This window comes from Topomyia yanbarensis, chromosome 3 (genome assembly GCF_030247195.1).
Source record: "Topomyia yanbarensis strain Yona2022 chromosome 3, ASM3024719v1, whole genome shotgun sequence".
In the NCBI taxonomy this organism is placed as follows: domain Eukaryota; kingdom Metazoa; phylum Arthropoda; class Insecta; order Diptera; family Culicidae; genus Topomyia; species Topomyia yanbarensis.
The window spans coordinates 74094964-74119065 of record NC_080672.1 but is presented as its reverse complement, the minus strand read 5'-3'; the positions used below and the strand labels follow the sequence as shown (position 1 = coordinate 74119065).

The 24102-nt window shown below is 40.4% G+C and overlaps 1 protein-coding gene across 1 annotated transcript; it reads left to right on the top strand.

The window, feature by feature from the left end:
- Positions 1 to 4846: 4846 nt before the first annotated feature.
- On the top strand, positions 4847 to 23500 carry LOC131690432 (probable histone-lysine N-methyltransferase CG1716). The gene is made up of 6 exons (XM_058976180.1): positions 4847 to 5267; positions 5324 to 5698; positions 5763 to 11889; positions 11949 to 12151; positions 22363 to 22974; positions 23044 to 23500. The coding sequence occupies exons 1-6, from the start codon at positions 5001 to 5003 to the stop codon at positions 23221 to 23223; spliced, it is 7764 nt and encodes a 2587-aa protein (XP_058832163.1). The 5' UTR covers positions 4847 to 5000; the 3' UTR covers positions 23224 to 23500.
- The last annotated feature ends 602 nt before the right edge of the window (positions 23501 to 24102 follow it).

The window sequence follows — 24102 nt, the reverse complement described above, 5'->3', positions numbered from 1 at the left end:
AAATTGTGAAATAGTGTGTAAGTATAGTGGAACAAGATCTTAAGTCTTAATGAACGTCAGATTGTGGTAAGTTTTGGAGTACAATACCAATTTGACCATTGATTCTTCTTATAATTTGGTAGTGATTACCTAGTATACTGGTAAGTATATGTGAGTAGATAATGAATCCGTCAATAAGTATTATTTTTAATTTTCATATTAGGCAATTAAGGCGATTAAATGGCGCGTTCCGTGGGCGATTTCTGGGTGAGTTATGAGGGCGGGCTGGGCGGCAAAAAATGACGGCGGCAAATCGCCCAAATGTTGCATTTGAAATAGCCCCCTATTTGCTGGCAAATTGAAGGGCATCCGAGTTGGCAAATAGCCCCCCGTTAGCCAGCAACTTGCCCTTTTTGAAAGTTCATTCGAAATAAACTAAAATTGCATGCAGGGGAATACATGTACACAAGCGTCTGAATATTTCTTGATGTGATGCGTTTTGGCCGAGGGGCAGTTCACATGCCAATTTCACCATTGATTCTTCCTATAGTTTGGTGGTGATTACCTAGTGTAGTGATAACTTTATGTGAGTAGATAATGAATCCGAAAATAAGTATTATTTGTAATTTTCATATTAGGCAATTAAGGGCGATTAAATGGCGGGTTCCCTGGGCGATTTAAGGGCGGGTAGGGCCGCTAAAAAATGACGGCGGCAAATCGCCCAAATGTTGCATTTGAAATAGCCCCCTAATTGCCAGCAATTTGCTGGCAAATTGAAGGGCAATTAGCGCATCCAAGTTGGCAAATAGCCCCCCGTTAGCCAGCAACTTGCCCTTTTTGACTGGGGTGCTAGAAAATGCATAAAAATCACAGCAGAATAAAAGGGACGGGAATAGAAAGAATGCTAACATAAAGTATGCCTATTTTTGTTTCTGAGAAACAAAAATATGCATAGTTAGCATACTTTCTGTTCCCGCCTCTTTTATTCTGCTGTGATTTTTATGCATTTTCTACATGGAAAAATAATATAACCCAAAAAATAAGTACTTTTAACTTACTTTTGAGTTGTGTCGCTATCGCACTTATTACTGCTGTCAAAAACAAAACGAGAGATTCGACTCAATCGAGGTCTTCCGTGGAGTAAGGTACTTTTGAGTTGTTTGGGGTATATTTAAAATTAGGTAAATTCAACTTATATTTTAAACCTATCAATGAGTTGTGATTTTTGCCGTAGTTAAATGGAAACTAACTTCAACGCGGACCTAATTTTACCTTCCTCCACGATATCTTGAGATTGAGCCAAAAGAATTCAATTTTAGGTAGTTTTTCGTTTGCGTGTAGCATATACTTCTAGTATCCCAGTGAAAAAGGGCAAGTTGCTGGCTAACGGGGAACTATTTGCCAACTTGGATGCGCTAATTGCCCTTCAATTTGCCAGCAAATTGCTGGCAATAAGGGGGCTATTTCAAATGCAACATTTGGGCGATTCGCCGCCGTCATTTTTTAGCCGCCCTACTCGCCCTTAAATCGCCCAGGGAACCCGCCATTTAATCGTCCTTAATTGCCTAATATGAAAATTACAAATAATACTTATTTTCGGATTCATTATCTACTCACATAAAGTTATCACTACACTAGGTAATCACCACCAAACTATAGGAAGAATCAATGGTGAAATAGGGATTTTTAGGGGTGTGCGGGTTAAGGCATATTCTGATGCAAATTAGAACCGTGAGTTAATATCTCGGTCCTTTTTCAATTTTTGGCCCGAAACTATTGAAAAAAAAATTTTTTTTAGTTTGTTTCCTTTTAGGACATTAACACATCCAAACCCATGCGACTTGCACGACCCTATAGGTTGCCTTATCAGATCTACCATAGTTTGCAGATGAAACTTGGGATGGCGAGTTTGCAGATAAAACTTGGGGTAGCGGATTGACAAAGTACCAGATCATGCTGTGTGGGGTGCTGTCCCGGTTAACAATGAGGCGAACGAGATATTTGCAGATACGTCATTTAGTAGGACAACTGTCAGTTTGCTGGTTGAGTTTAATTTGGTTTTTTTAAATTTAAAAATCATAAAAGAATAATTAAGGTTTAAGAATGATATGAGTGTACTCGTAAGGACACCCGCTACCAATACATATGAAAAAATGGCACAATTTTTCCAAATTCAAGATCCCTATTGGCATGTGAACTGCCCCTCGGCCAAAACGCATCACACCAAGAAATATTCAGACGCTTGTGCACATGTATTCCCCTGCATGCAATTTTAGTCTATTTCGAATGAACTTTCAAAAAATATTCCGTCTCACCAAAACTCAAATGCACATGGGAATGAAATGGCTAGATACAAATGGCTTAAGAAGCAAGAGTTATCTTTAAATTCAAACAAGAGAAATGGTCGGCGAAAAAGTAGTATTTGTAAAAATACGTACTTCCAACTACAAATACTCGAATCACTTGACGCCTATCTGAGGATTTACAGAACTACTCGTAAATTTCTATCCTGATTGTGGAAGAGGCAGCAGTGTGAAATTTGTGTTTCAAAGGTATTATTTTAAAATGTGAAGTTTTTTAGGATAAAATTTATTAAAATAAAGTTCCTTTCAGTTAGTCATAGCTAGTGCGGTCATAGAAGAATAGTGCGGTCAAAAAACGAAAATTCGAATTATTCGCACTTTGTGATAACTTGTGTGTGAAAAGAAGGTAAGGTTTAAATTAAGAAAGCTGTGTGATAAAAAGCTTCAAAGCGTCGAATAGCTGATCGACGGATTCTTTTCTTTTATTGGAAAAGTTTGGACGTTCTCTGCCATCCGCGTTCCAGCGACGCACGGCACGCCGTCCGTCTTGTTTCCCAAGTAGCAAATTAAGTTTTATAGCATACTACAAGTTCAACCTAAGTTTTTAGAGCAGCTTCAAGAGCGCCTTAAAACTTTAATTGTTTCTGGGGTTGCCACCCTGCTGACCCCACATTCTGGATTCGAAAGATCCCGACGCTTTTGGTAAAAGATCGGAAGGAAGCAGCAAAACCATCAACGCGCTTCGGCAGAGCGACGGCCATCTTCATCGTCAAAAAGTCGGCCGAATTCAACACCCGGTAGGCAAAGGCCCTTAAATAGCGTCTTCATAGCGACGCCGTTCGTCGCCATCGCTGCTATTGTTTTGCGATAGGAAGTCGGTGCCGAAGCCGCAATACCAGTCGGCACCCAGCTGAGAGGCAGCTCTGCTCGATCGACACTGTTCCAGAAACAATGCACGTAAGTTAGAAATAGACCATTGATCCGTGCACGTACATCCATACACACACAACACTCAAACCTTCGAAAGCTTTCTTTGCTACTCGAATGCTAAAGTCGAGCGCGCATTTGTACTGCTCAGCGCAGCTTTATCCGCTAGCAGAAATTTCGACCGCACTTAGGTAAACAGAAAGGGGAATGCTAGAAAGAGAGGGAAGTAACCGGAACATGTAAATATATTAATTTATAAAACCTAGGTTAAGAATAAATGCCGTAATGTTATCCGTCCAGTAGAATGTTTTCCTGTTAGTGTTGCCTGAAATGTTTGTATTTTTTATGTCGATTAGCATTCCCGTGTAGTGAATTTGGTCCGAGAAGATTTCTCATGTTTCGCGTCATTTTCCGTAGATTTGAATTATTTTTGTGTTTGTTTTACTCCGATGGGCTATCAGGAATTAGTCCCCACTACTACTTACAAAGCGAGAGGGAAAAGAGTTTTGGTTGAGTTCTGCCTGTGATGATAACTGATCGTTTTAGTGCATGAGCTTTCGAGTTGATATAACGATCATTTCTGTTTCTCGTGCGTCTTTGCTAAATATAGTAGTGGCTCCATCTTTACGCGAAACGGAGTGCACGTTTTCACATTTGTGTCTACTGCCGTTCTATGCATAATTGTCCCATGTATATAGGGGATCCCAAAGAACATGGGACAAATATGCTTGTAACGGCAGTCTACCTACTGTTCCTTTGCGCCATTTCGGGATCAACTTCTATAACCTGCCCTGAGGTTAGGTTTCATGCTTTGCAATTCTAACCTGACGAGTGCTCCTCTTGGGGGGTAGCGCTACAGCTACTGTTTAAAACGTCCTGGGGAGCATTTTGGCAGACGAAAACCGTAAACGGCCATTAGGCCCGATAAAAATACAACGTGTTTTTAAATCAGCAACAAAAAGAACGGCCTCGTACAACAGTTTTAAATTTTAAAACAAAGCTGTTCGAAATCATAAAACAAGACGCTCTGCTGCGAATGTGATTGTTTCAGTTCCAGCTCTACTTGGAAACTGTTTAAAATAAAACGCTGCTGAAGAAGCTTTAAAATATCGCTTAATGTGGTTTTTGTTTGAAGCGAAACTGAGTCAGTTTCTAACCCCAACCACAGAGAACAGACATATAAGCTAGAACAAACTCTTCCGAAAAACCTGTGTGAACATTTAAATGAAAATACATTGAAAATCACCATTGCCTACAGGTTTGCATGCGTGAGTCATCACTGTAAGTTTGCGTACAAGTCCCGTATAGTGATTGCTGGCCGAGCGAAGCGCCGACCAGTGGCAAGTTGCCACTTGCTGTTGTCATTTCAAAGCGACAGTTTAATTTCTTACACAAGTTGAAAACTTTACATGTATGTCAATTCTCAGTGGTTGGGGTTAGAACCTGACTCGGTTTTGGGTTCAAGCGAAATCGCCATAAGACATTTAGAAAACTCTGCCTAGATTTATTCACAGCGGTTTATTTGTCTTTCGTATTTTGTTTTCTTGATCATTCGCATCATTTTTCGCGGTAGTGGTGTTAGTGTTTTCACCCAAAAGCAAATGAGTCGTGACTCGTGAGACGTCAGAAATTGCAAAATGATGGCCGCCATTTGTGTTCGGTAGAAGTGTTGTGAAGGGCTCGTTCGTTTTTGTATTTTTCGGGCTGAAAACGTTGCTGATATCAGTCTTTTGCAGCAAGAATCTACAGTTTGGTAACGTATGAACCGATGGGAAATATTTTGCAGTGAAAATGGTTCGTACAACACGAACATCGGCTGCAGTGAAAACTAGCACTCCGCCACCCAATAGCGAGGAGAAAGAACAGGCTGTCTTGATCGAAAGTGTGAAAGAACCGGTTCTCACTGTTGCTGGTAGTAGCGGTGAGGTTATTCTCGAAAAAGGTCAGTCGGATGAGACACCAGGGTCACCAAATTTAAGTCCATCGGTCATCTTACAAAAACTGCCAATAGAGCAGTCAATTTCGTCTAATTCACGGAAGATATTTCGAGGCAAAGCTGTTCGTTCTCTGTTTTATAGCAATGTTCCTATCTTAAGTTTCTATATATGTTGCAGCAAGCTACAATGGCAGCTAGGGAGACAAGAAGTCAGAAAAGAACATCTACAACGATGGATGACGACGGTGTTGTTGAATTGATCGAGATTTTGGATGATGATTCCAAGTCTCGTGATTGTATTACTGTAGAATCCGAAGATCGTTGTGTTGTGAAGCTGGACGAAGATTTTGATGATATTACATGTTCAGTGATCAGCAAGGTTTGTTCGACAGCAACGACTGAAGGAAACTCTAAAACACATTTCAGGCGTTCGAAGAACGTGGTCGGCGACGCGAGCAACGAAAACGATGGTGATAAACAGAGTTTTCAAGAGGAACGTACACTTTGCATCTTGATGGATAAAGTAGGAGTAGTAGGTTCAGAATTGGCAGAGGTATTTTGTTTTTTATCGCTAATTTGAATATTGGACAATTAATTTCATTTATATATTTTGGCAGAAAAGTGACAAGAAGACTGATGAAGACGATGCATCCAGTTCGGTGAGTAGTGGCCCTCAGCTAAGTCTCGAGACTGAGGGCGACACTCCGAAACAGGAGGTGGTTGGAACACGTAAGTCCAAGCGGCAGGTCAGGGTAACGAATAAGTATCGGGACTTTGTCGTTGATGCACCCCTGCCTTCATCACAAGTTCCCTATTCAGATATAAAATTAGCTCGTGGCAACGGTGGTGGAAGAAAGAGTCAAGCGAAAGAGATTGAACCAGTTGCGTTCTCTGAGGATTTTTGCGCGGAATCACCACCGATGCTCCTTCATCCGCCCAGGAGAACGTACATAAATAAAAAGGGAAATGCTTCAAAAATGGAAGTGCAGGAAAAGCCAGCTAGACGCATGACCAGGTCAAAAACTCCGACTCCTCGTGGCCGTAAGAAGAAAGAACTTTCGATTAATGAATCGTTGTTACAATTTGACGATGAAACGATTGAGCTTCCTGGGCCAGATGATAGAAGCGAGTCGACACTGACTGTGAACATCGACAGCAGTTATTTTTCAGACGACGACATCTTCAGGTACGATGAAACTCCGTCCCCTGAAGAATTTTTTGGGTGGCCCGAAGAAGACTTAATTGATTTGGGTGCAGGGCCTTCGTTCTCAACGCTATCCACTATTTCGGCGTTTGCGTCCGATCCTTGTGTTGGATATGTGGGCTCACTACTGACGGACGATACCTCAAGAACCGATGAAAGGTCAGAGATGGACGGAACAATTAAAAAACGTCGCGGAAGAGCACCGAAGGCAGTTAAACCAAAACCTGTTGTCACCGTTGATGAACCCAGCAACACACGCCCGGCAGGTTCTACGTTTATTAAAAGATCTTATAAAACTCCGAAAACTAGCCCAATAGCAGCTACGTCTGTTGATCGTTCTCAAGAAAGTTCATTCAAAAAAATTCCTGAAACCCTCAAAGTTGTGTCACCAGTAAAAGTTGTGTCACCAGTAAAAGTTGTGTCACCAGTAGTTACTGAACCATCAGATACAGTGACACAGATGGATCTCAGTATCGATGATGTTTTGGAAGGTGCCGTCGAGATAGTGTTACAGGCTGAGGAGATCGTTCTTGAGAACGTTGAGGATTCTGTGGGAGTTATTCCAGTAGATGTTCCAAAACCGCCCAGAAATAGGCGCCGAATTCGTGGTGGTAGACGGCCTTCGCCATCCAGTGGCCAACCAAGAAGGGGAAGAAGTCGAAGAGATGGCTATCCTAGTCCTGAAGAAGATTCCGTAGATATTAAACCTGCTGAAGATGTTAGCCAGATTACAACAGATGTTATTGCAGATAAGGAAAAGAACATCCCATTTGTGACAGAACAACCGATGGCAGACATTGAAACGATTACAATGCAAGCGGCCATTGAAGAAATAAATACGAAATCTTCGATTGCGGAAACTATCACAAATATCGTTCCGGTTGAGGGCTCGGACAATTCGACGTTGAAGACGGCGAAAAAATTATATCAACGTCGCAAATCGCAATCTAACTCCCGTAGTCAAAGAGCTATGTCCACTACCCCAGACAAACTGAAAAAAGAGTTCGACTTTTCTAAGGAATCATCAAGCTCTCGTAGACGAAGAGCTCTATCCACTTGTACGCCAGAAAAATTGAAAAAAGTGTCAGACATTTCTAAGGAATCGTCGGGCCTTAAAATACCCGACACAGGGGAGATAATTTTGGAATCAAAAGATATCATTCCAGCTGAGCTCGTTAAAAGGGAAATCCCGAAAGAGACGAAAGAAGATCAGATACATTTTACCAAAAAGGAAACGCCGAAGGATTCGAAAAAGTCCTCCTCCGGGGATAGTAGAGACCGCCGTAGCAAGAGCACTACAAAAGATGTCAAAAAATCAAGAGAACACAAGGAACATTCGTCCTCTAAAGAGCACAGGGAACGGGACAGCAGCCGAAAAGATCGTGACTCGTCCAGGAGTCACAAGGATAGAGACAAGGAAAAACACCGTAAGCGTAGCTCCGAAGGAAGCAAAAAGGATCGACGATCGGATGTTACCGAATCCGATAAAAAAAGATCCGAATTTAAAGAAGTGTCGAGCGAAAAGAAGCATGACTCTAGCAAAAAGCGGAGTGAGATAGGTGAGAAAAAATCGTCTGAAATGGAAAAACGAGAACCGAAACCGGCCACACCTGTCCCCAAGTTGACGGACAAACCGAAAAAATGTTTTGATTCAGAATTGCAAGCGATGGATCCTAGCGCAACAAAAAACAAATCGTCCGATGATTTGAAACGCTCGAAAGAGCACGAAAAAGTACGCAAATCGGACAAACATCGTAGTGAATCAGAGATGCGGAAGAAGAGTTCCAGTGATTCGAAACCAACACACAAGGAATCTAAAGAGAAGAGTCGTTCCACCGACTCTTCTCCAGTATGTTCTAAGCAAGCTGAATTGGATACGCGGAAAAAAGATTTGATCGAACTGAAATCAGTTTACAAAGAATCGAAAGAAAAAAGTCGGTCAGAACAATCCTCTCCTGCTTCATCTAAGCACGGTAGTTCGTCCAGCTCTAAGAAATCATCATCAAAAAGCCACTCCAGTTCTAATCGAAAAGAGTCTACTTCTAGTAGTAGCTCAAAGTCAAGAAAAAGTTTACCCATATCCATGAAAGATGAGAAGCTTAGGGAAGAGTTTTCGGCGAAAAAGGATTACATCAAAGAGAAAATCGTAGATGTAATTCCTTCAGTAGACGCGGCACCACCGGTAGAATTGGACACTCCGAAAGAACCACTACCACATGTTGACATTGTAGAAGCGAAGGAGGAAATTAAACTGGAACAAATATCCGAGGTAGATCTTTCTGTACAGCAAGAGCCCACGCAGTGCGAATCTCTTCGTATCGTAACGAAAGCTTCCAGGAAGATGTACCAGTGTGAGGAAGAGATTAAGAATGACACTGTTTCGGAGGAATCTCTTCCGACAGAAACGACAGTCGAGCCTGTGAAACAAGAAATCAAAGTGGAACAGGAGGTAAAGAAGGAGCAGGTGGAAGTAGCATTGGAGCAAATTTCTGAGGCTTTTGATGCCAGCGTTCAAATATCTGGTCCACGACCGGAAATTGCTTTGAAAGAATTCGAAAACATTTCCCTTTCGGAAGACAAACCGCCTGTGGAACCACTTCCGGCGGCAGAGCAGAAACCAGTTGTTCCGGAAGTTGAGCCGGCATCTGTTCGTGAGGATGAATCGATTTCACCTCCATCACAGGAGGTGTCAAATGAAGATTCCAATTCGAACAATAGCTTAACTTTAGACAGTGCTAAGGAGATGAAAGTAGATCCGGATGATAGTAGCATTCGACGCTCGTCCCGTATTAAAACTATTAGCTCACAGAAGCAGAGAACTAGCGGACATGGTCTTGTCAAGGATAAGGATAAGTTTCTCAAGAAGACAACCATTTCGGTGGGAATCGATACGAAGGTGCTGAAGGACGCTCTTACGGGAAACTTTAATGTGATTACTACTGCCGATGGTACTGCTGGAGGAGAAGGACAAGGAATCGGAGAATACGACGCGTCGGTAACTAATATTGAACTTTCTGAAGAGTACCTGCGTGATATGGAAGAGAAACTCAGTCGTTTCGAAACAATTCGGGAGAATCATTATCACTGCGATAAAGTTATCAGCAAGGAAGCGAAAAAGATGATGTGCGATTGTTTTCTAACTTCGGAGGAAATCGAGCGAGGTGAGCTGGGCTGTGGAGAAGATTGTCTGAACAAGCTGCTGATGATTGAGTGTGGCTCACGGTGTGTCGTAGGGGACCGGTGCACAAATAAACGATTTCAGAAGCAGGAATATGCCAATTGCCAAGTTTTTCGAACAGACAAAAAGGGCTTTGGTATACAGGCCAGCACAGAGATTGTACCGGGTGAGTTTATCATGGAGTACGTGGGAGAAGTGTTGAACAGCGAACAGTTTGACGAACGTGCCGAACTGTACTCCGAAGAAAAGAACAAACATTATTATTTCATGGCATTGCGTAGCGATGCAATTATTGATGCTACTACAAGGGGAAACATTTCCCGGTTTATCAATCACTCGTGTGACCCGAACGCGGAAACGCAGAAATGGACGGTCAACGGTGAGCTGCGCATTGGATTCTTTAGTACGAAGTATATTGTGCCGGGAGAGGAAATTACGTTTGACTATCAATTCCAACGATATGGAAGACGCGCTCAAAAATGTTACTGCGAGGCGGTGAACTGCACCGGTTGGATTGGCGGTGATCCGGGTAGCGATGGTGAATCAGAGTATGAAGACGAAGAGGAAGTTGAAGAAAGTGAAGAGGAAGAAGTTCCACCGGAGACAGTAGCAGTTTCCGAAATCTCCCCAGAAATTACCAAACTGGATGAAATTAGCAGCGCTGGCGAAATATGCAAACCAACCGTTGAGGGTGAATTGGAACTGACTAAGCAGGTAGAACCCACGGTTGCAGTTAAAGTTACCAAACCTAAAAAAGTTCGCAAACGAGCCGAACGACCGAAGAAACGACGTCCTCAAATTCACGAGGATCCTGATTTGGAGAAGGAAATTAACAACCTTCTGAAGACAGGTTTGAAGAATCAAGCTCAAACGTTGAAATTGTCCCGGTTAATGGTGCGCGCCAAGGATATAAAATCCAGAAGTCGTTTGCTAACAATTCTGCAGAGCGGAGAACTGCCTTGCCGACGTCTCTTCCTGGATTACCACGGTTTAAGGTTGCTGTATGGTTGGATCTGCGAATCAACCGAATCTGTTGAGGATCTTAAATTCCGAATACAAATACTTGACACCCTGGACCGGTTACCCATACCAAACAAAACAATGCTGAAAGATAGCAAAATTATGCAAACGATCGAGAAGTGGGCTAAAATCGATAAACCTAAGGAAAAGGAGAAAGAAGTAGAGAAAGAGAAGGAAAGGGAAACCTCCAGCACTAGCTCTCCAAGTGACAGCAACGAAGCAGGAAGCGACAGCAACACGAGTTCATCGGATGCCAAGAAGCAAGACATTGTTGGTAATGCAGAAGTTCTAAAGAACATGCCAGAGTTACTGAAACTCGCAGATCTAGGGAGGTTGAAGGAAATCATCAGCAGCACCTGCGTTGAAAAGGAAGCGGAAAAGGAAAAACTCTCCAGTAGTATTAGTGAACCGATCCCATCTGCTGCTAGTATATTAGATTCAATTGAAATTCCCGAACCGGAAGATGAGAACGCACCGGAGGAGAAACGCCTTGGCACACAGATAAGAATCCTATCCTGTAAGCTGCTCGTAAGTTGGATTAATCTTAAAGAAGTGTTCCGTATCCCCAAAAGGGAACGAATCGAACAGATGAAGGAACACGAACGAGAAGCTGATCTTCGCTACAAAGCACTGGGTCTTGGGGAAGACGACAATCAGTCATCCAACCGACACTCCTCCAGTCGCTTCTTCGATCGGTCTCGTGAACTTAAACGTCGGAAGTCGGTTGACGAAGCCAGCTTCTACAAAATGAAAAGATCTCTAGCTGCCAGCTCAAATCCCTTGATGAAAATGGACAATATGTCGAAGCAACAGCGTCGGCAAATGTTTGAAATGAAGGTCGCTCACGAAGAAGCCGAGCGTCGGAATAAGGAACTTTGGATGCAGCACGAAAACAATTGCATGAAATTCGGACTCAATCCGCATCTGACTGCTCCGCAAGATGTTCCAGCCAAGATGAATCCAGCCACAGGAGAATATTTCGCCGCGGATGATCGTCTTCTGCAAACACCTCCAAGCCATGTATATTTTAAAGTACTGCCACCCCCGTTACCTACGAATCCGGAGGACTACGAACTCCCACCCATGGATTTGCCTCCCCTGTGGAAGTTTGCCATTGACACGAGGGGATTTCTATATTACTATCACGTGAAAGATCGTATACCCCAGTGGGAACCACCGCAAAAGGATACCGCACCGGGCAGTGGTTTACGCGATGAAGATATTTCAATGAGTTCCGACTCCAGCACAACAGATACAGAGGATTCCGAGGAGGAATATTTGAACATGCAACTAGAACAGTTGCTCAAGAGAAAGAAAAAACAGCAGTCCAGTTTTAACTTGGGTAAATGGTTGCAATAAATCTGCTAGTAGCACTGGTAATTAATATTGTTTTTTTTTCAGACGATGTCCTAGCCAAGCCTGACGATATGAATGATGATCTTTCCAAAACGATCAAAGATTTGGAGGCGGGCGATTCCTCTCCTCGTACAAGTGGCAAAACTGATAAATCACTTGGTGATACATTCGAGAAGACGGCTGATGAACTGTTACAGCACCGGAGAAGGAAGCACAGTAACAAGCTTGTGCAGGAAAGGGTTATTAGTGTAAGTACAATTTCTCAATCTATCCTTTATTTTATCAACTATAGAGGTTTGAACCCAAGATTCATTCGCCACTTGCTATCTTTTCTATGACTGCCGTGCAGTTTAGGTGTTCGGCTACTCGATTTTGGGTGGGGCTTTTCATACTCAATACCCGCACGGGAATGTCACACAACCAGGCGAAGTCGACGTTCTCTTTCAGACTCGATACTGACACCACCACTTTAGCAGGGAACAGGGATTCCGCTAAATGGTCAACCAACTGTATTATATCAGCACTTAGGTAGCGCTGACTCTTCTAGTTAAGCAGACGCACTTTAATTTCGCTAATAGTCGAAAGTCGTCCATTGGTTTTTCTTTAGTCATGCTCATAGACACGTTAACTGCACAAGTAAACACGCACGGTTAGCCTGTCAGAAACATTGTGATTTCGAGTCTTTATTCTAATCATCTTACACGAACGATCTCTCTCGCTTTCTCTCTATATCCCAACAGATCGATAATGTGGGGTATATTTAAACTTGGCCTTTTCTGATACCTACACCACAAGCGAGTGTACATATTTTGCATCTAGATGTAATAGTAACATCTGTTTACGTGAGCCTGATGATGACAACAAAATAATTTGAAGATGACATTGAAAGAGTTTGAGGAATTGCAGGGGAGTTATCTTTGTCGAGGACTTTAAAGCTGTACACACACGAGGCGACAGTTTACGAGCGTTGTTCATGAAACGATAGACTCATGCAGTTGTCACAACGATTTCTGGTTTCAACTCAGGAATCTCGTCGTCAGGAATGTCATGTGGTATCTCAATGGTGAACACTGGATCGTTGAGAAACTAAGATCCATCCCACAATATCCCACTCGTTATAAAGTGCTGGCGGTAGTTGACCATGCGAAATAATGTCGGTTGGGTTAGCGACTGAAGCACCTTGCTTACTAAGTGCGAGAGTAGAAGCGCTGCACACAGTTCCAATCTCGGAATCGATACGTCGTAAAGTGGAGCCACTTTCGGTATACTGGTTAGCAAACTACATTTGGCCTAACCATTGGATAAAATGCTGTGAATGTAGAGGCAGGCCGCAAAGGCGATGGTGGAGGAGTCAGCAAAACCGTGCAGTTAATACCTTATATAATTGTTTTAGAAGTGTTTGAGACTGCTTGAGTTCGTTCCATTGATGCTCAATTTGGTTGTCCACGGGATCTTCCCAGTCCTTCGTGCGCCAAAGTTGTTGTACCAGTAGTTTGGCGAGGACAATGGTTGGCGAGTACAATCCCAGTGGGTCGTATAGCTTCGCCACTTGAGAGTATATGCTTCCTTTCGTTACTGGTCGCTTGGATTCGGTTAACGTAGAAAGCACTTCCGCGAGAAAAAGTCCATCGGCGGATGGATCCCAGAGTAGACCAAGAATTTTGATTGTTTGGTTGATGTCGTTATCTTCAATCGGTTTCGTTGATTCTCGTTCGTCGATCGAAAAAAGTGATCTTAGGAATTCGAAAACCAGCCCTTCCCAACATCGATTTGGAATTGGAATCCAGCCCTTCCCAACATCGATTTGAGCTGGTGATGCACTTAGATGGCTTCTTCAAGTGTATCAGAGCCCAACAAAATATCATCGACGTTGCAATCCTTTTTTATGATGTTCGCAGCAAGTGGAAACTCTTCGCCTTCGTCGTTAGCTAATTGCACCAAGCATCGGGTTGCTTGGAACGGAGCTGATGCAGTTCCATAAGTGACCGTGATCAACTCTAGAATCTTCAGATGTTTAATCGGATTATCTCCAGAAGACTCTGTAAACGGGTGTCCTTTGGATGCATGCGAATCTATCGGTACATATTGGAGATGTCGGATGAGAAAATATAACGATGCACTCGGAATCCTAATGCGATGTCAAACAGCTCACTCTGCACAACTGGTCCCACAGCACGCAGAAAAATGTAGGGTAAGGTGGGGAAAATCCGACCTAGTAAAAGGTTTTGGCTGTAATATGCTCATTTTACATCGGATCAAGTCGTTTCATATACAAAATTAATGTTTAGACTTCTGGGCAACTTTCTATATATAGCTTCTTATTCGTATCTTGGGAATGAGATACAAGCGTTTTACGAAAACGTTTATTTTTGCTGTTTTCAAAAATGGTGGGGTAAACCCGACCGTCTATGTTTATGGTTGATTTAGTACAGATATTACCCAAATTTTATGGTTTTTCAATGATATATCAAGAAAAATGTTATGTTATTGAATTGTAACATGAAGAAAATGGAATTCAATGTTAATCCTGGAATGTCAAGATCACGAGCAGTAGCACGTAAAGATATTGCATCGGAGCAATTGCTCGACCAATACTATACTCATCACGTCTTTGTGTCTTTCGTTTGTAATTATGAACCATTGCGCAAAAAGTAGTAAATAATAATAACAATAAAAATATATTTCAATTTGATAAATAAACATTTTCTTAGCAAAAAAGCGGTCGGATTTACCCCACTATTTAGAGGTCGGATTTGCCCCACCACGTCATTTTTCATTACGATGCAATTAAAAAAAGATATGAAAAAAGTTGGACTAAATTCATCTATGCACTTTGTAGGACTTTAATCAAAGAATTTAAATCTACTTACATTTTTCATGCAATCACTTTAAGGCTCAAGTTACCTCCAGGCTTGGTAGTATGCGTAAGAAAAATTGTGTTCAGCTTTGCCACCAGATTATCCATTTAAACCTTTTCAAAACTCTAAAAGAAGAATATCAGTCGATTTATTAGATCATCAGGATTCAATTCATGCAAAATACCTGCTGGAAAAACCATTGGCTTAGCTGGATGGTGCTTTTGAAAAAGTGGCTGTGATTTTTTTTCACACTACCACACCGAGCGGGGGTGCGCAACACAACTGCGCAATGAAAAAACCACAGCCACTTTTTCAAAAGCACCATCCAGCTAAGCCGATGGTTTTTCCAACAGGTATTTTGCATGAATTGAATCGTGATGATCTAATAAATCGACTGATATTCTTCTTTTAGAGTTTTAAAAAGGTTTATATGGATAATCCGGTGGCAAAGCTGAACACAAATTTTCCTACGCACACTACCAAGCGTTCAATTCTAACACATGCTTAAAAACGGTAACTTGAACCTTAACAATCAGAAATGGTCGGTGTTAAGTCAGACCGGACTAAGTGACAAAATATTGATTTCGAGAAAAAACGAGTTTAAAGTTTGCATCGCAGCATCCTTTACATTATGATTGGAAATTAATTTTTGCCATAATTCTTGTTTATTGTTACATATTCCAAATCTGGCAAGAATCGAATGTAGCTGACGAAATTCGTTATCCAATGCTATAATTATCTCATTTTTTGATGTTTTGCGACTTAGTCCGGTCTGACTTAACACCGACCAAATATCCTGTAGTCAATGATGCATAAAAATCATATCAAAAGTTGTAAAAACACACGTATTGTCGTTTGAGCATCTCAATGTAGACTAATAAAATGCTATCATACCACCATTATGGTTATTTTCGATGCTCTACACGACAACATTAATATTAGTTCTCGTAGTGCTTCCGATTTTCGATAACAGGGGAGGGGAGTCGGGTTTACCCAAGGGTCGGATTTGCCCCACCTTACCCTATATTAAATTCCAAAATAATTCGCTTAGAAATCAAAAATAAATATTTTTGAATCAGGGCCTAATTGCAATTATTCGAGATTAAAATTTTTTGTTATTAGATTTAAAAAAAATGATTGTTGTTTCTACTAACAAGCCCTCATATAGGACTTTGCGTAGATTCAATAATAATTGTGTTTGAATCTATCATATCTTTTTTTTTTTTTGAAACAAAGTATTTTATTTGTTAGTTGAAATATGCTTTTCTTTTTAAAGCAATGAAAAAATCCATTTCAATCAAAAAACTTTTTTTTGCGTTCAACTAAGGTGTAAATAATATTAATATCTTCTTTTTTGCTTTTTTTTCTCTATCCTGAGGTGCTTGTATTTTGCACCGAATCTCAATTTCGCTCAAGATTTTCAAAATATATATCATGAATTTTAGAAACTAAGTGATTCCAGTTTTTTAACTTTGCATTAGATTGTGAGCAGAATTGGAAGCCCGCGCGATCTCTTCGCAGCTCGTTATAGTTAAAACGTAGGTTCTAGATTTTCGGTTTTGAAACTATATTCTTAAATTTGCGTAATTCTGAATGACAACTTTTCCAACCTTCCTGTAAAAAAATGCTGTTTAGCTCTTCACTTCCTCAAGTTCGATAAATTTTAAAATTTTGACAGTGTCTTGTTTCTAGAATAATAACAATGCTATTAGGTTCATAGGTATTACCCCATTAATAAATAATTTCTCACCCCTGAAAGCACTCACGACCGCATTGCACAAATCAAATTGTATTTACATTTTTTTTATCGCCCAAATCGTCTAAACCTAGCGTCTTGAACTCCAATTCATTACTCTCGACCACCGATGCATCCATTTTTTTAATTTGTGACGAATTTCGCGCCAACTCGAACAAATGTTGGCAGCGCTCTCTCAGATTTTAATTAAACTTTCTGTACATGAAGACATTGTCACAAAAAGCCACTTTGCAAACTTTGTTATTCCAAAAATGATCTAGACTGTCTTTTGAAAAGGGCCAAACTTTTTTTTACCATTTTTTTTAAAGTGGCTATAGTCTAAAAATGACAAGTCCTACAAAAAAATGTTGCAGGAGTGATTTTCACAAAATTAGTCAAATTTTTGAATAAAAATATTGAAAAAATTCTTCATTGACTCATACACTGAAAAAAATTGATTTTAAAAATTTAAAGTCGATTTACAAAAAAAAACATTTTTGATTTGGATGAAATTTGGTTCCAAGATAGGTAATTATGTTACCTACCTACCGTTAAAAATTCAAGTTGGGCACTTTCAAGGAAAAAAAGTTATTTGAAAAAAACTTTTCCTTGTCCAAACTGAACTGACTTTTTTCAGTGTATTTTTATCGAAAATTAAGCCAATGAAAGTCATAATCATCTCAGAATCCATTTACGCAGCTGCTAGTTGCCTGATAAATGCAAAAAGTATCAGTAACGAATTTCGTATATATTCATAACAAACTTGATAGAAGACTGGAAGATTGAAAGATCGGAAGACTGGAAGATTGGAAGACTAAAAGACTGGAAGACAAGAAGACTGGAAGAATTGAAGACTGCAGTTCATTTGTTCCTCTCACACTTATAAATTTCTAAAATTTATTTTATGTCTGATGGAACAGCAGCCCAATACAAAAATAAGTAAAACTTCGCAAGCTTGTGTAGATTTCAGTCAAAGTATGAGTGAAGCGCAGAATGGCATTTTGTTGCAGCATCCCATGGAAAAGGGCCCTGTGATGCTATTGGTGGCACTCTCAAGCGAATGGCAAAAAGAGCCAGTCTTGCTAGCGACTATGGAAATACCATAACAACTCCCCGAGAGTTATATAACTGGGCAGTTGAACAAACCTATAAAAATATCACAAAGTTAACAATATCTGAAACTCAAAAATACCACAGTTTTGTGCCTATTCCTGGTGGACGAAAAGGTATTCTAATTCAGAAGATGAACCAAAAATATTTTCCTTATATAAAAATAATACAAAATAGCATGCATGAAGATAGTTTTAAGACAAATATATATAAAAATAAATAAATAATTATGTAGAATTCAATACATAATGTTGTGGTGGTTATTTCTTTCTTCCTCAGTACTAAACAAGAAAATAAAGAAGTAGTAATGGAATATTCGTTTTATGACATAAACTCTTTTTAATGGGAATCTTGATTAAGGGGTTACATACCTTTTAATAATAAAAATGTCAAGAAAGTTTGAATTTACGTTAATGAATAAAGCAATTATTTCATTACATCAAACTTATAATATTTTGGTAGTACATTTTTCAGTGAAATAAACAAGCATAAGTTGATAATTGGCGGAGTTATGGCTTTTTCCCCGAAACCCGTTTTTATTGAAGAGGTTTGCGGTGATTACGATTGAAGACCAATAGATCATCTAAAATCCCAAAACTCAAAAAATTTCATTAGTATATGAGTATTCCTCGTACCTTAACGATTAGTTGAATAAAAAATAATTTTTTCCTGCATTCGAGAACGTTTTTGGTAAAAAAACGCTGTTTAAACTCTAAAAATTGCATTAAAAAATTCTTATCCTAGAAACAAAAATTTATAAATAAAAAAAGAATCGTTAAGGTACGAGAAAAATTAATTACGACAAATTGAAAAAAAAAATTAGAAAATTGATTAAGTATTTTTTCGGCAATCGTGATCACGGAAAAACCATTCTTAGTAAAACGACATTTCGAGATAATCGAACAATTTCAAATTACTACTGCTCCTGGTAGATGAAGCGCGCTTGGAAGCAATTTCGATTTTATGAAAAATGAAAAAGTGCTCAATCCCTTAATAAAAATATGCTTTGTTGTTAGACAACATCTTCTCACAAACCAAGTTTTATAGGAGTCTGAGATGATTATGGCTTTCATTCGTTTAGTTTTCGATTAAAATACACTGAAGAAAAAAAATCAGTTTGGACAAGGAAAAGTTTTTTTCAAATAACTTTATTTCCTTAAAAGAGCACAACTTGAATTTTCTGACGGTAGGTAGGGAACATAATTACCTATCTTGGAACAAAATTTCATCCAAATCAAGAATGGTTTTTTTTGTAAATCGACTGTAAATTTTTTAAATCGATTTTTTTCAGTGTAGTAGTCAATGAAGATTTTTTTCAATATTTTTATTCAAAAATGTGACTAATTTTGTGAAAATCACTCCTACAAGATTTTTTGTAGGATTTCTCATTTTTAGACTATAGCCATTTGAAAAAAAAATGGTAGAAAAGTTTGGCCCTTTTCAAAAGATAGTCTAGATCGTTTTTGGAAAAAACAAAGTATGCAAAGTGGCTTTTTGTGACAAAGCCTTTATATACAGAGTTTCATTAAAATCTGAGAGGGTGCTGCCAACTGTGAATACGATTTAGTGCGAAATTCGTCTTGTGTGATGCAACAAAATGGCGGAGATCAAACCAAACACAGTCTAACAATTTTCAAGCAATATTTCAAAATCTAACAACAATTTTTGTTTAGTTCAACCGAATGCTTGAATTTGAATCAAAGTTTCAATATATTTGATACGAATATTCCTTGTTTTTTTGCAGGGATTTTAGAATCAAAATGTAGTTTATTTTGTCATTAATGCCAATATTTTTGTACCAACAATGTTTGGTATTCGAAAAAAAGAAATTTTATTTCTATTTCAACAAAATCTTTGAATTAGAATCAAAGTCGCATAATATTTGATTCTAATATGCCTTATTTCTCTGCGTGATCTAGTACTTCGTTAAGGGCTAAATTCGTCTCGGATGATTTCACGCTGGCATCAAACACTACTCTGCATTTGGTGGTTGAGCTATCTGGACGAAGCACTGCGTGGTGCGGCATGTAACAGGTTTTTTGACTGGGCTTGTCATCTCCATCGTTCACTTCCTTGCAGTGACCGAGAAATCGACGCATTGAATTTTCAAATCGGGGTTTCGGTTCAGTCGGTTCTCCAGCGTGTAAAATCGTTTTAGAGCTAAAGAACGACAGCTGTCCAGCTCGTCGAGGTTTTCTTTGAGCGGGAGTCGAACTACAAATCTCCCGGTAGAATCTCGACAGTACGTAAAATCAAAATGTTTCTCACATCGTTGTTCTTTGGATGGAAGCGTTCGGACCTTCTTCAAGTTCCCAGAATCTAGGCATCGAATCTTCGATAGAATGAATCGATGCCACCTGTGCATATTGCACAAGTTTGAGCTGCTAGTCTAGTTGGATTGTAGTTGACACTAACCATCCAAGGTGTGACTAACGCAGCTCCGGGAGACCTTCGCTTAGAGTGAGGTGACCTGGCTTGATTAACTTGATGATACGTTCTGTTCGATCAGCATATCAATGATTTCGGCACGGAAGAATGTTGGATCGGCCAGCAGGATGCCTCGAGGAATATTCCAACCTGTGACGTCGACGCTGTTCGATGGAATCGTTCCGTCGATTATCAGAATTACCAAGCATTCACGTTTAGCTCGGAAGTCGCTGCAACGGGAAATCAGGGTCACCGTGCGGTTGTCCTTATATTGTTTATACCAGCGATTGGAATAAACTAGCTCTCTACTTCGGAATCCCTAGAGAGGTGACCATCCTTTCGCTGACGAAGTTCATCTGAGAATTACTATCCAACAGAACGCGGCAATGATGTGTTTGGTCGTTTCTGTCCTTTACCAAGACTGTTTGCAAAAATACCACTCTCGAATGTTGGATGTGATGGCACGAACACGTAGTTGATACAGATTGCTCATTCGATTGAAGTTGAACTGGGGTTGGGGTCACGTTTTGACCAGATGATTTGAATCCCTCCTTCTTTATCGTCGGTGCTGTTTTCATTCGGGAGTCGTGTTTCGGTGTGGCCTCATCTTCGTGCAACTGAGTATGGTGTCGTTTCTGGCATTTACGACAGCTTTTGGATGACGTACAGTTGTTTGAACGATGACCCTTCCTGAAGCAGTTGAAGTAAACTCCAGCTGCTCTCACCCCTTTCTTCCGTTCGCTGCTGGAAAGAGTGCTTAACTTGCCACACTGATAATTCAGGTGTGGACCACCACAAAATCACATTTTTCACCCGTCTGTTGATTGGACGTAGCAGTATGTGCTCGTTGGCTGACGAGCTTCGATTGCGAAGAATGTGCTTTCTCCAGCTTTAAGAGACTGTTCCCGATGTTTTTGGTTGATTTATCCAATGCCACTGTCAATAGGTAGACCACAATCTGCTCAGACATACCAGACATCTCCTGGTTCTGGCACTCTAAACTTTCCAAGTGATTTGTGCACTCGTCTAGAAGATATCGCAGCTCGTTGTGAGATCCGGACGTAATCTTCTTCAAACTCAAAAGTCGACGGATTTGGGTTTCAAAAATGATTCGCTTGTTCTCGTGTCTCTCCTTCAATATCCTCCATCTTGTGCGTAGTTTCCCTGGTGTATTGTCTTCGCATCTACGACGCCGGCCACATCCCCTCTAAAGCCTTGTCAAGGTGTTAGTGCTTGATTATGTCGGAATCTCGAGAAAGCGCCATAACATTTTAAAATATGGCTTTGACCTTCGGCCATACTGTGTACTTCCCGTCGAACGTCGGAACAGTTACCTTCAGTGGTTGTTGGTGAACTACTATTTGTGGTGTCAGGTTAGCTTGATGCTGCATGATGCGAGATTCTACTTCAGCTGATGTCATGTTGTACAGGCGCTCGAATTGCACGTACACGTTTTTGTGAAGGGGCATTGCATCGTCAGGGATAATAGCCATAATTTGATTATGGAAACTGGAGAACTTGGAGTAAGCTGCACAAAGGTTGCGCAAAAACACTTTCAAATGCTGGACTCCCAATTCCTCGTTGTCGAGAGATTCTTGGATACGAAGTACGTTCTTCAGTGACTGGTGTCGCTGGCGAGAAAACGATTTAACTCGTGCAATGACACCAGCGCCGGCTCCAATGGCGCTATCCTTCTTGCCATTCTCATTCTGTTGTTCATTGTCGAAGCCAGGAAACTCGTCGTCGGATGGTGGCGGCAAATGTTGTTTATTTACACCTTTTAAGTTCTTTTACGGAATAACTTTGCTAACTTTCACTGGTTGGTGACTTATTCTCTAGTCGTTAGTCTATATAACATAAGCGGTGTTACTCGGGAACCATTAAATCCGGCTCGAAGGACCATATGTTCGGTTTAAAAATCACTATTGGGTTGGACTGTACACGACGGATCCCTAAGTGTCACTTGTTTCGATTGGTCGGTGCGGTTGGTGATGTTGCATTTGCGATTTTGGTTGATCGGTCGTTATTTGCGGTGTTTCCTCTTCGCTGTCGGAATAGTAAATCCTCGTAGTAACAATCGCCGTCGGAGAGGAATCAGACTCGTAATCGTATCGGAAATGTTATTTTGTTTCCTTTTGGCGTGCGCGTGGCATGCGAGTCGTTCACATGCCAAGTGGGTGGAAGGGTGAATAGAATGGATTTATGAATGCTGGTGTTGTCCTTGCGAACGCAACAGGATCCTTGTAGTCCATGCAATCTATTCGGAACCATCACTACGGGTAAATGACAAATATTCTGCATTAAGGAAACACTATTTTTTTGGTAACAGCCCCGTACTGAGGAGGACAAGCTATACGGCCAGATGGAGATGAAACGATACAAGGAAACCAAAGAGAAACTTCGCCGCCGGAAAGAGGAAGCGAAACGGCTACGAGCCCGAAGCATGCTGGATAAGTCACTGGCGGACAGTCCGTTCAGCGGTTCCTTCGCAGCGGATGTACTGGACAAGAGTGCGGCAGAGTGTGCCCTCATCGATGACGATCTGGTTGTGTCACACAAAATCGTTGATGATAAGTGCATCGTTGACGAGCTGGACATTTTGACTAAGAAAAAGAAAATTTCACCCTACGAAGAGTGGCAAAAAGTTAAGCAGCGACTTGGGAAGAAACGAGCAGCAAAGACAGGCGAAAGTTCATCTTTCGGGGGACTATCGTCTTCGACGGCTGCTTCCACGTCACTGGGCGCCAGCTCTTCGAAGATTGGTAAACGCAAAAAACCTGATAAAATTGACGTTAACAGTGACGAAGCCAAAAAGATTAAAGAGAAATTCCGCGGCGAAATCGCCGGTGTTATTGTGCAGCATTTGGGGGCATACCGTAAAGATTCTTGCCAAACTGGACGAATTACCAACACAGACGACTTTAAGCATTTGGCTAGAAAGGTATAGTTCTATTTATTCATATAAATTTTTTAACCTAAACTGACATGTAATACTTTCTTTTCCACACAGTTGACTCACTTTGTGCTGGTGAAGGAACTCAAGCATTGCGACAACACAATCAACGAACTGGAGGTAACCGACTCAGTGCGAACCAAAGCTCGCGAATTCATTAAAAAGTACATGGCCAAACATGGAACCATTTATGTTCGGGGCGAAAACGAACCCGATTATGCTAGTATAAATCTCTGAGACAACGCCAAGGGGAAAGTGGAGCAACCGACAGTTGCTCCTCCAGCTCCCCAGGAATAAAATACACATAGAGTATTTTCAACATGTTTTCAAAAAGTTTAGATATATAGGTTGAATCTAATTTATAAAAAGAAACATAATTAGTGTGAATTAGTATACACTTAGAACTACATATTTCAATTCATAGCAATTGATTTTAAAAATTAATTGACGTGCATTAAAGTTTTAGAGAGTGAAATAAAAGAGTTTACCGTGATTAAAGCCGTTGAACATGGAATTAAGATCCGAATAAAACTAATGCCCAGTAACGTATACTAGCGTTAACCGTCTTAGAACAGATGTATTTTGTTTAATTCCACTATAATCATAGTACTAAAAAGCACGTAAATTTTACCATCAAAACATACCAATATTTCGACTACAGTGTAAAGTCTTCTTCAGTGTTCGTATCTGTCTGATGTTTTTTGCTTATTGTGGTGAAGAAGACGAAAGGTAACGAAAGTCGCGGTTTTTGTAGTTAGGTTAACCCATTATAACCCAGCTATGTTCAAACTTTTGGTAATTTGTAAAATACTTCGTGAGCCCTCATATTATGCCGAATTAAGTATGGGAAAAATAAAATAACCACTTTGGAACGTTTTGTTGCGAAAAAAAATAACGTATGAAATTTCATACGCTGGGCTGATAGGGTATCAAAAAATCATTACAGAGAAAATTCGGCTAAAATCTTTATATTCAACATAAAATCGAATAATATCTTCAGATCAATTATTTAGAAGCTTTTTTGAATGATTTTAACACTTATCTCCTCTCTCGTGCCGTTTCATCTCATGATTGGTTCGTTGCATTAAACCATCTTTCCTTCAAACTTTGTAATTA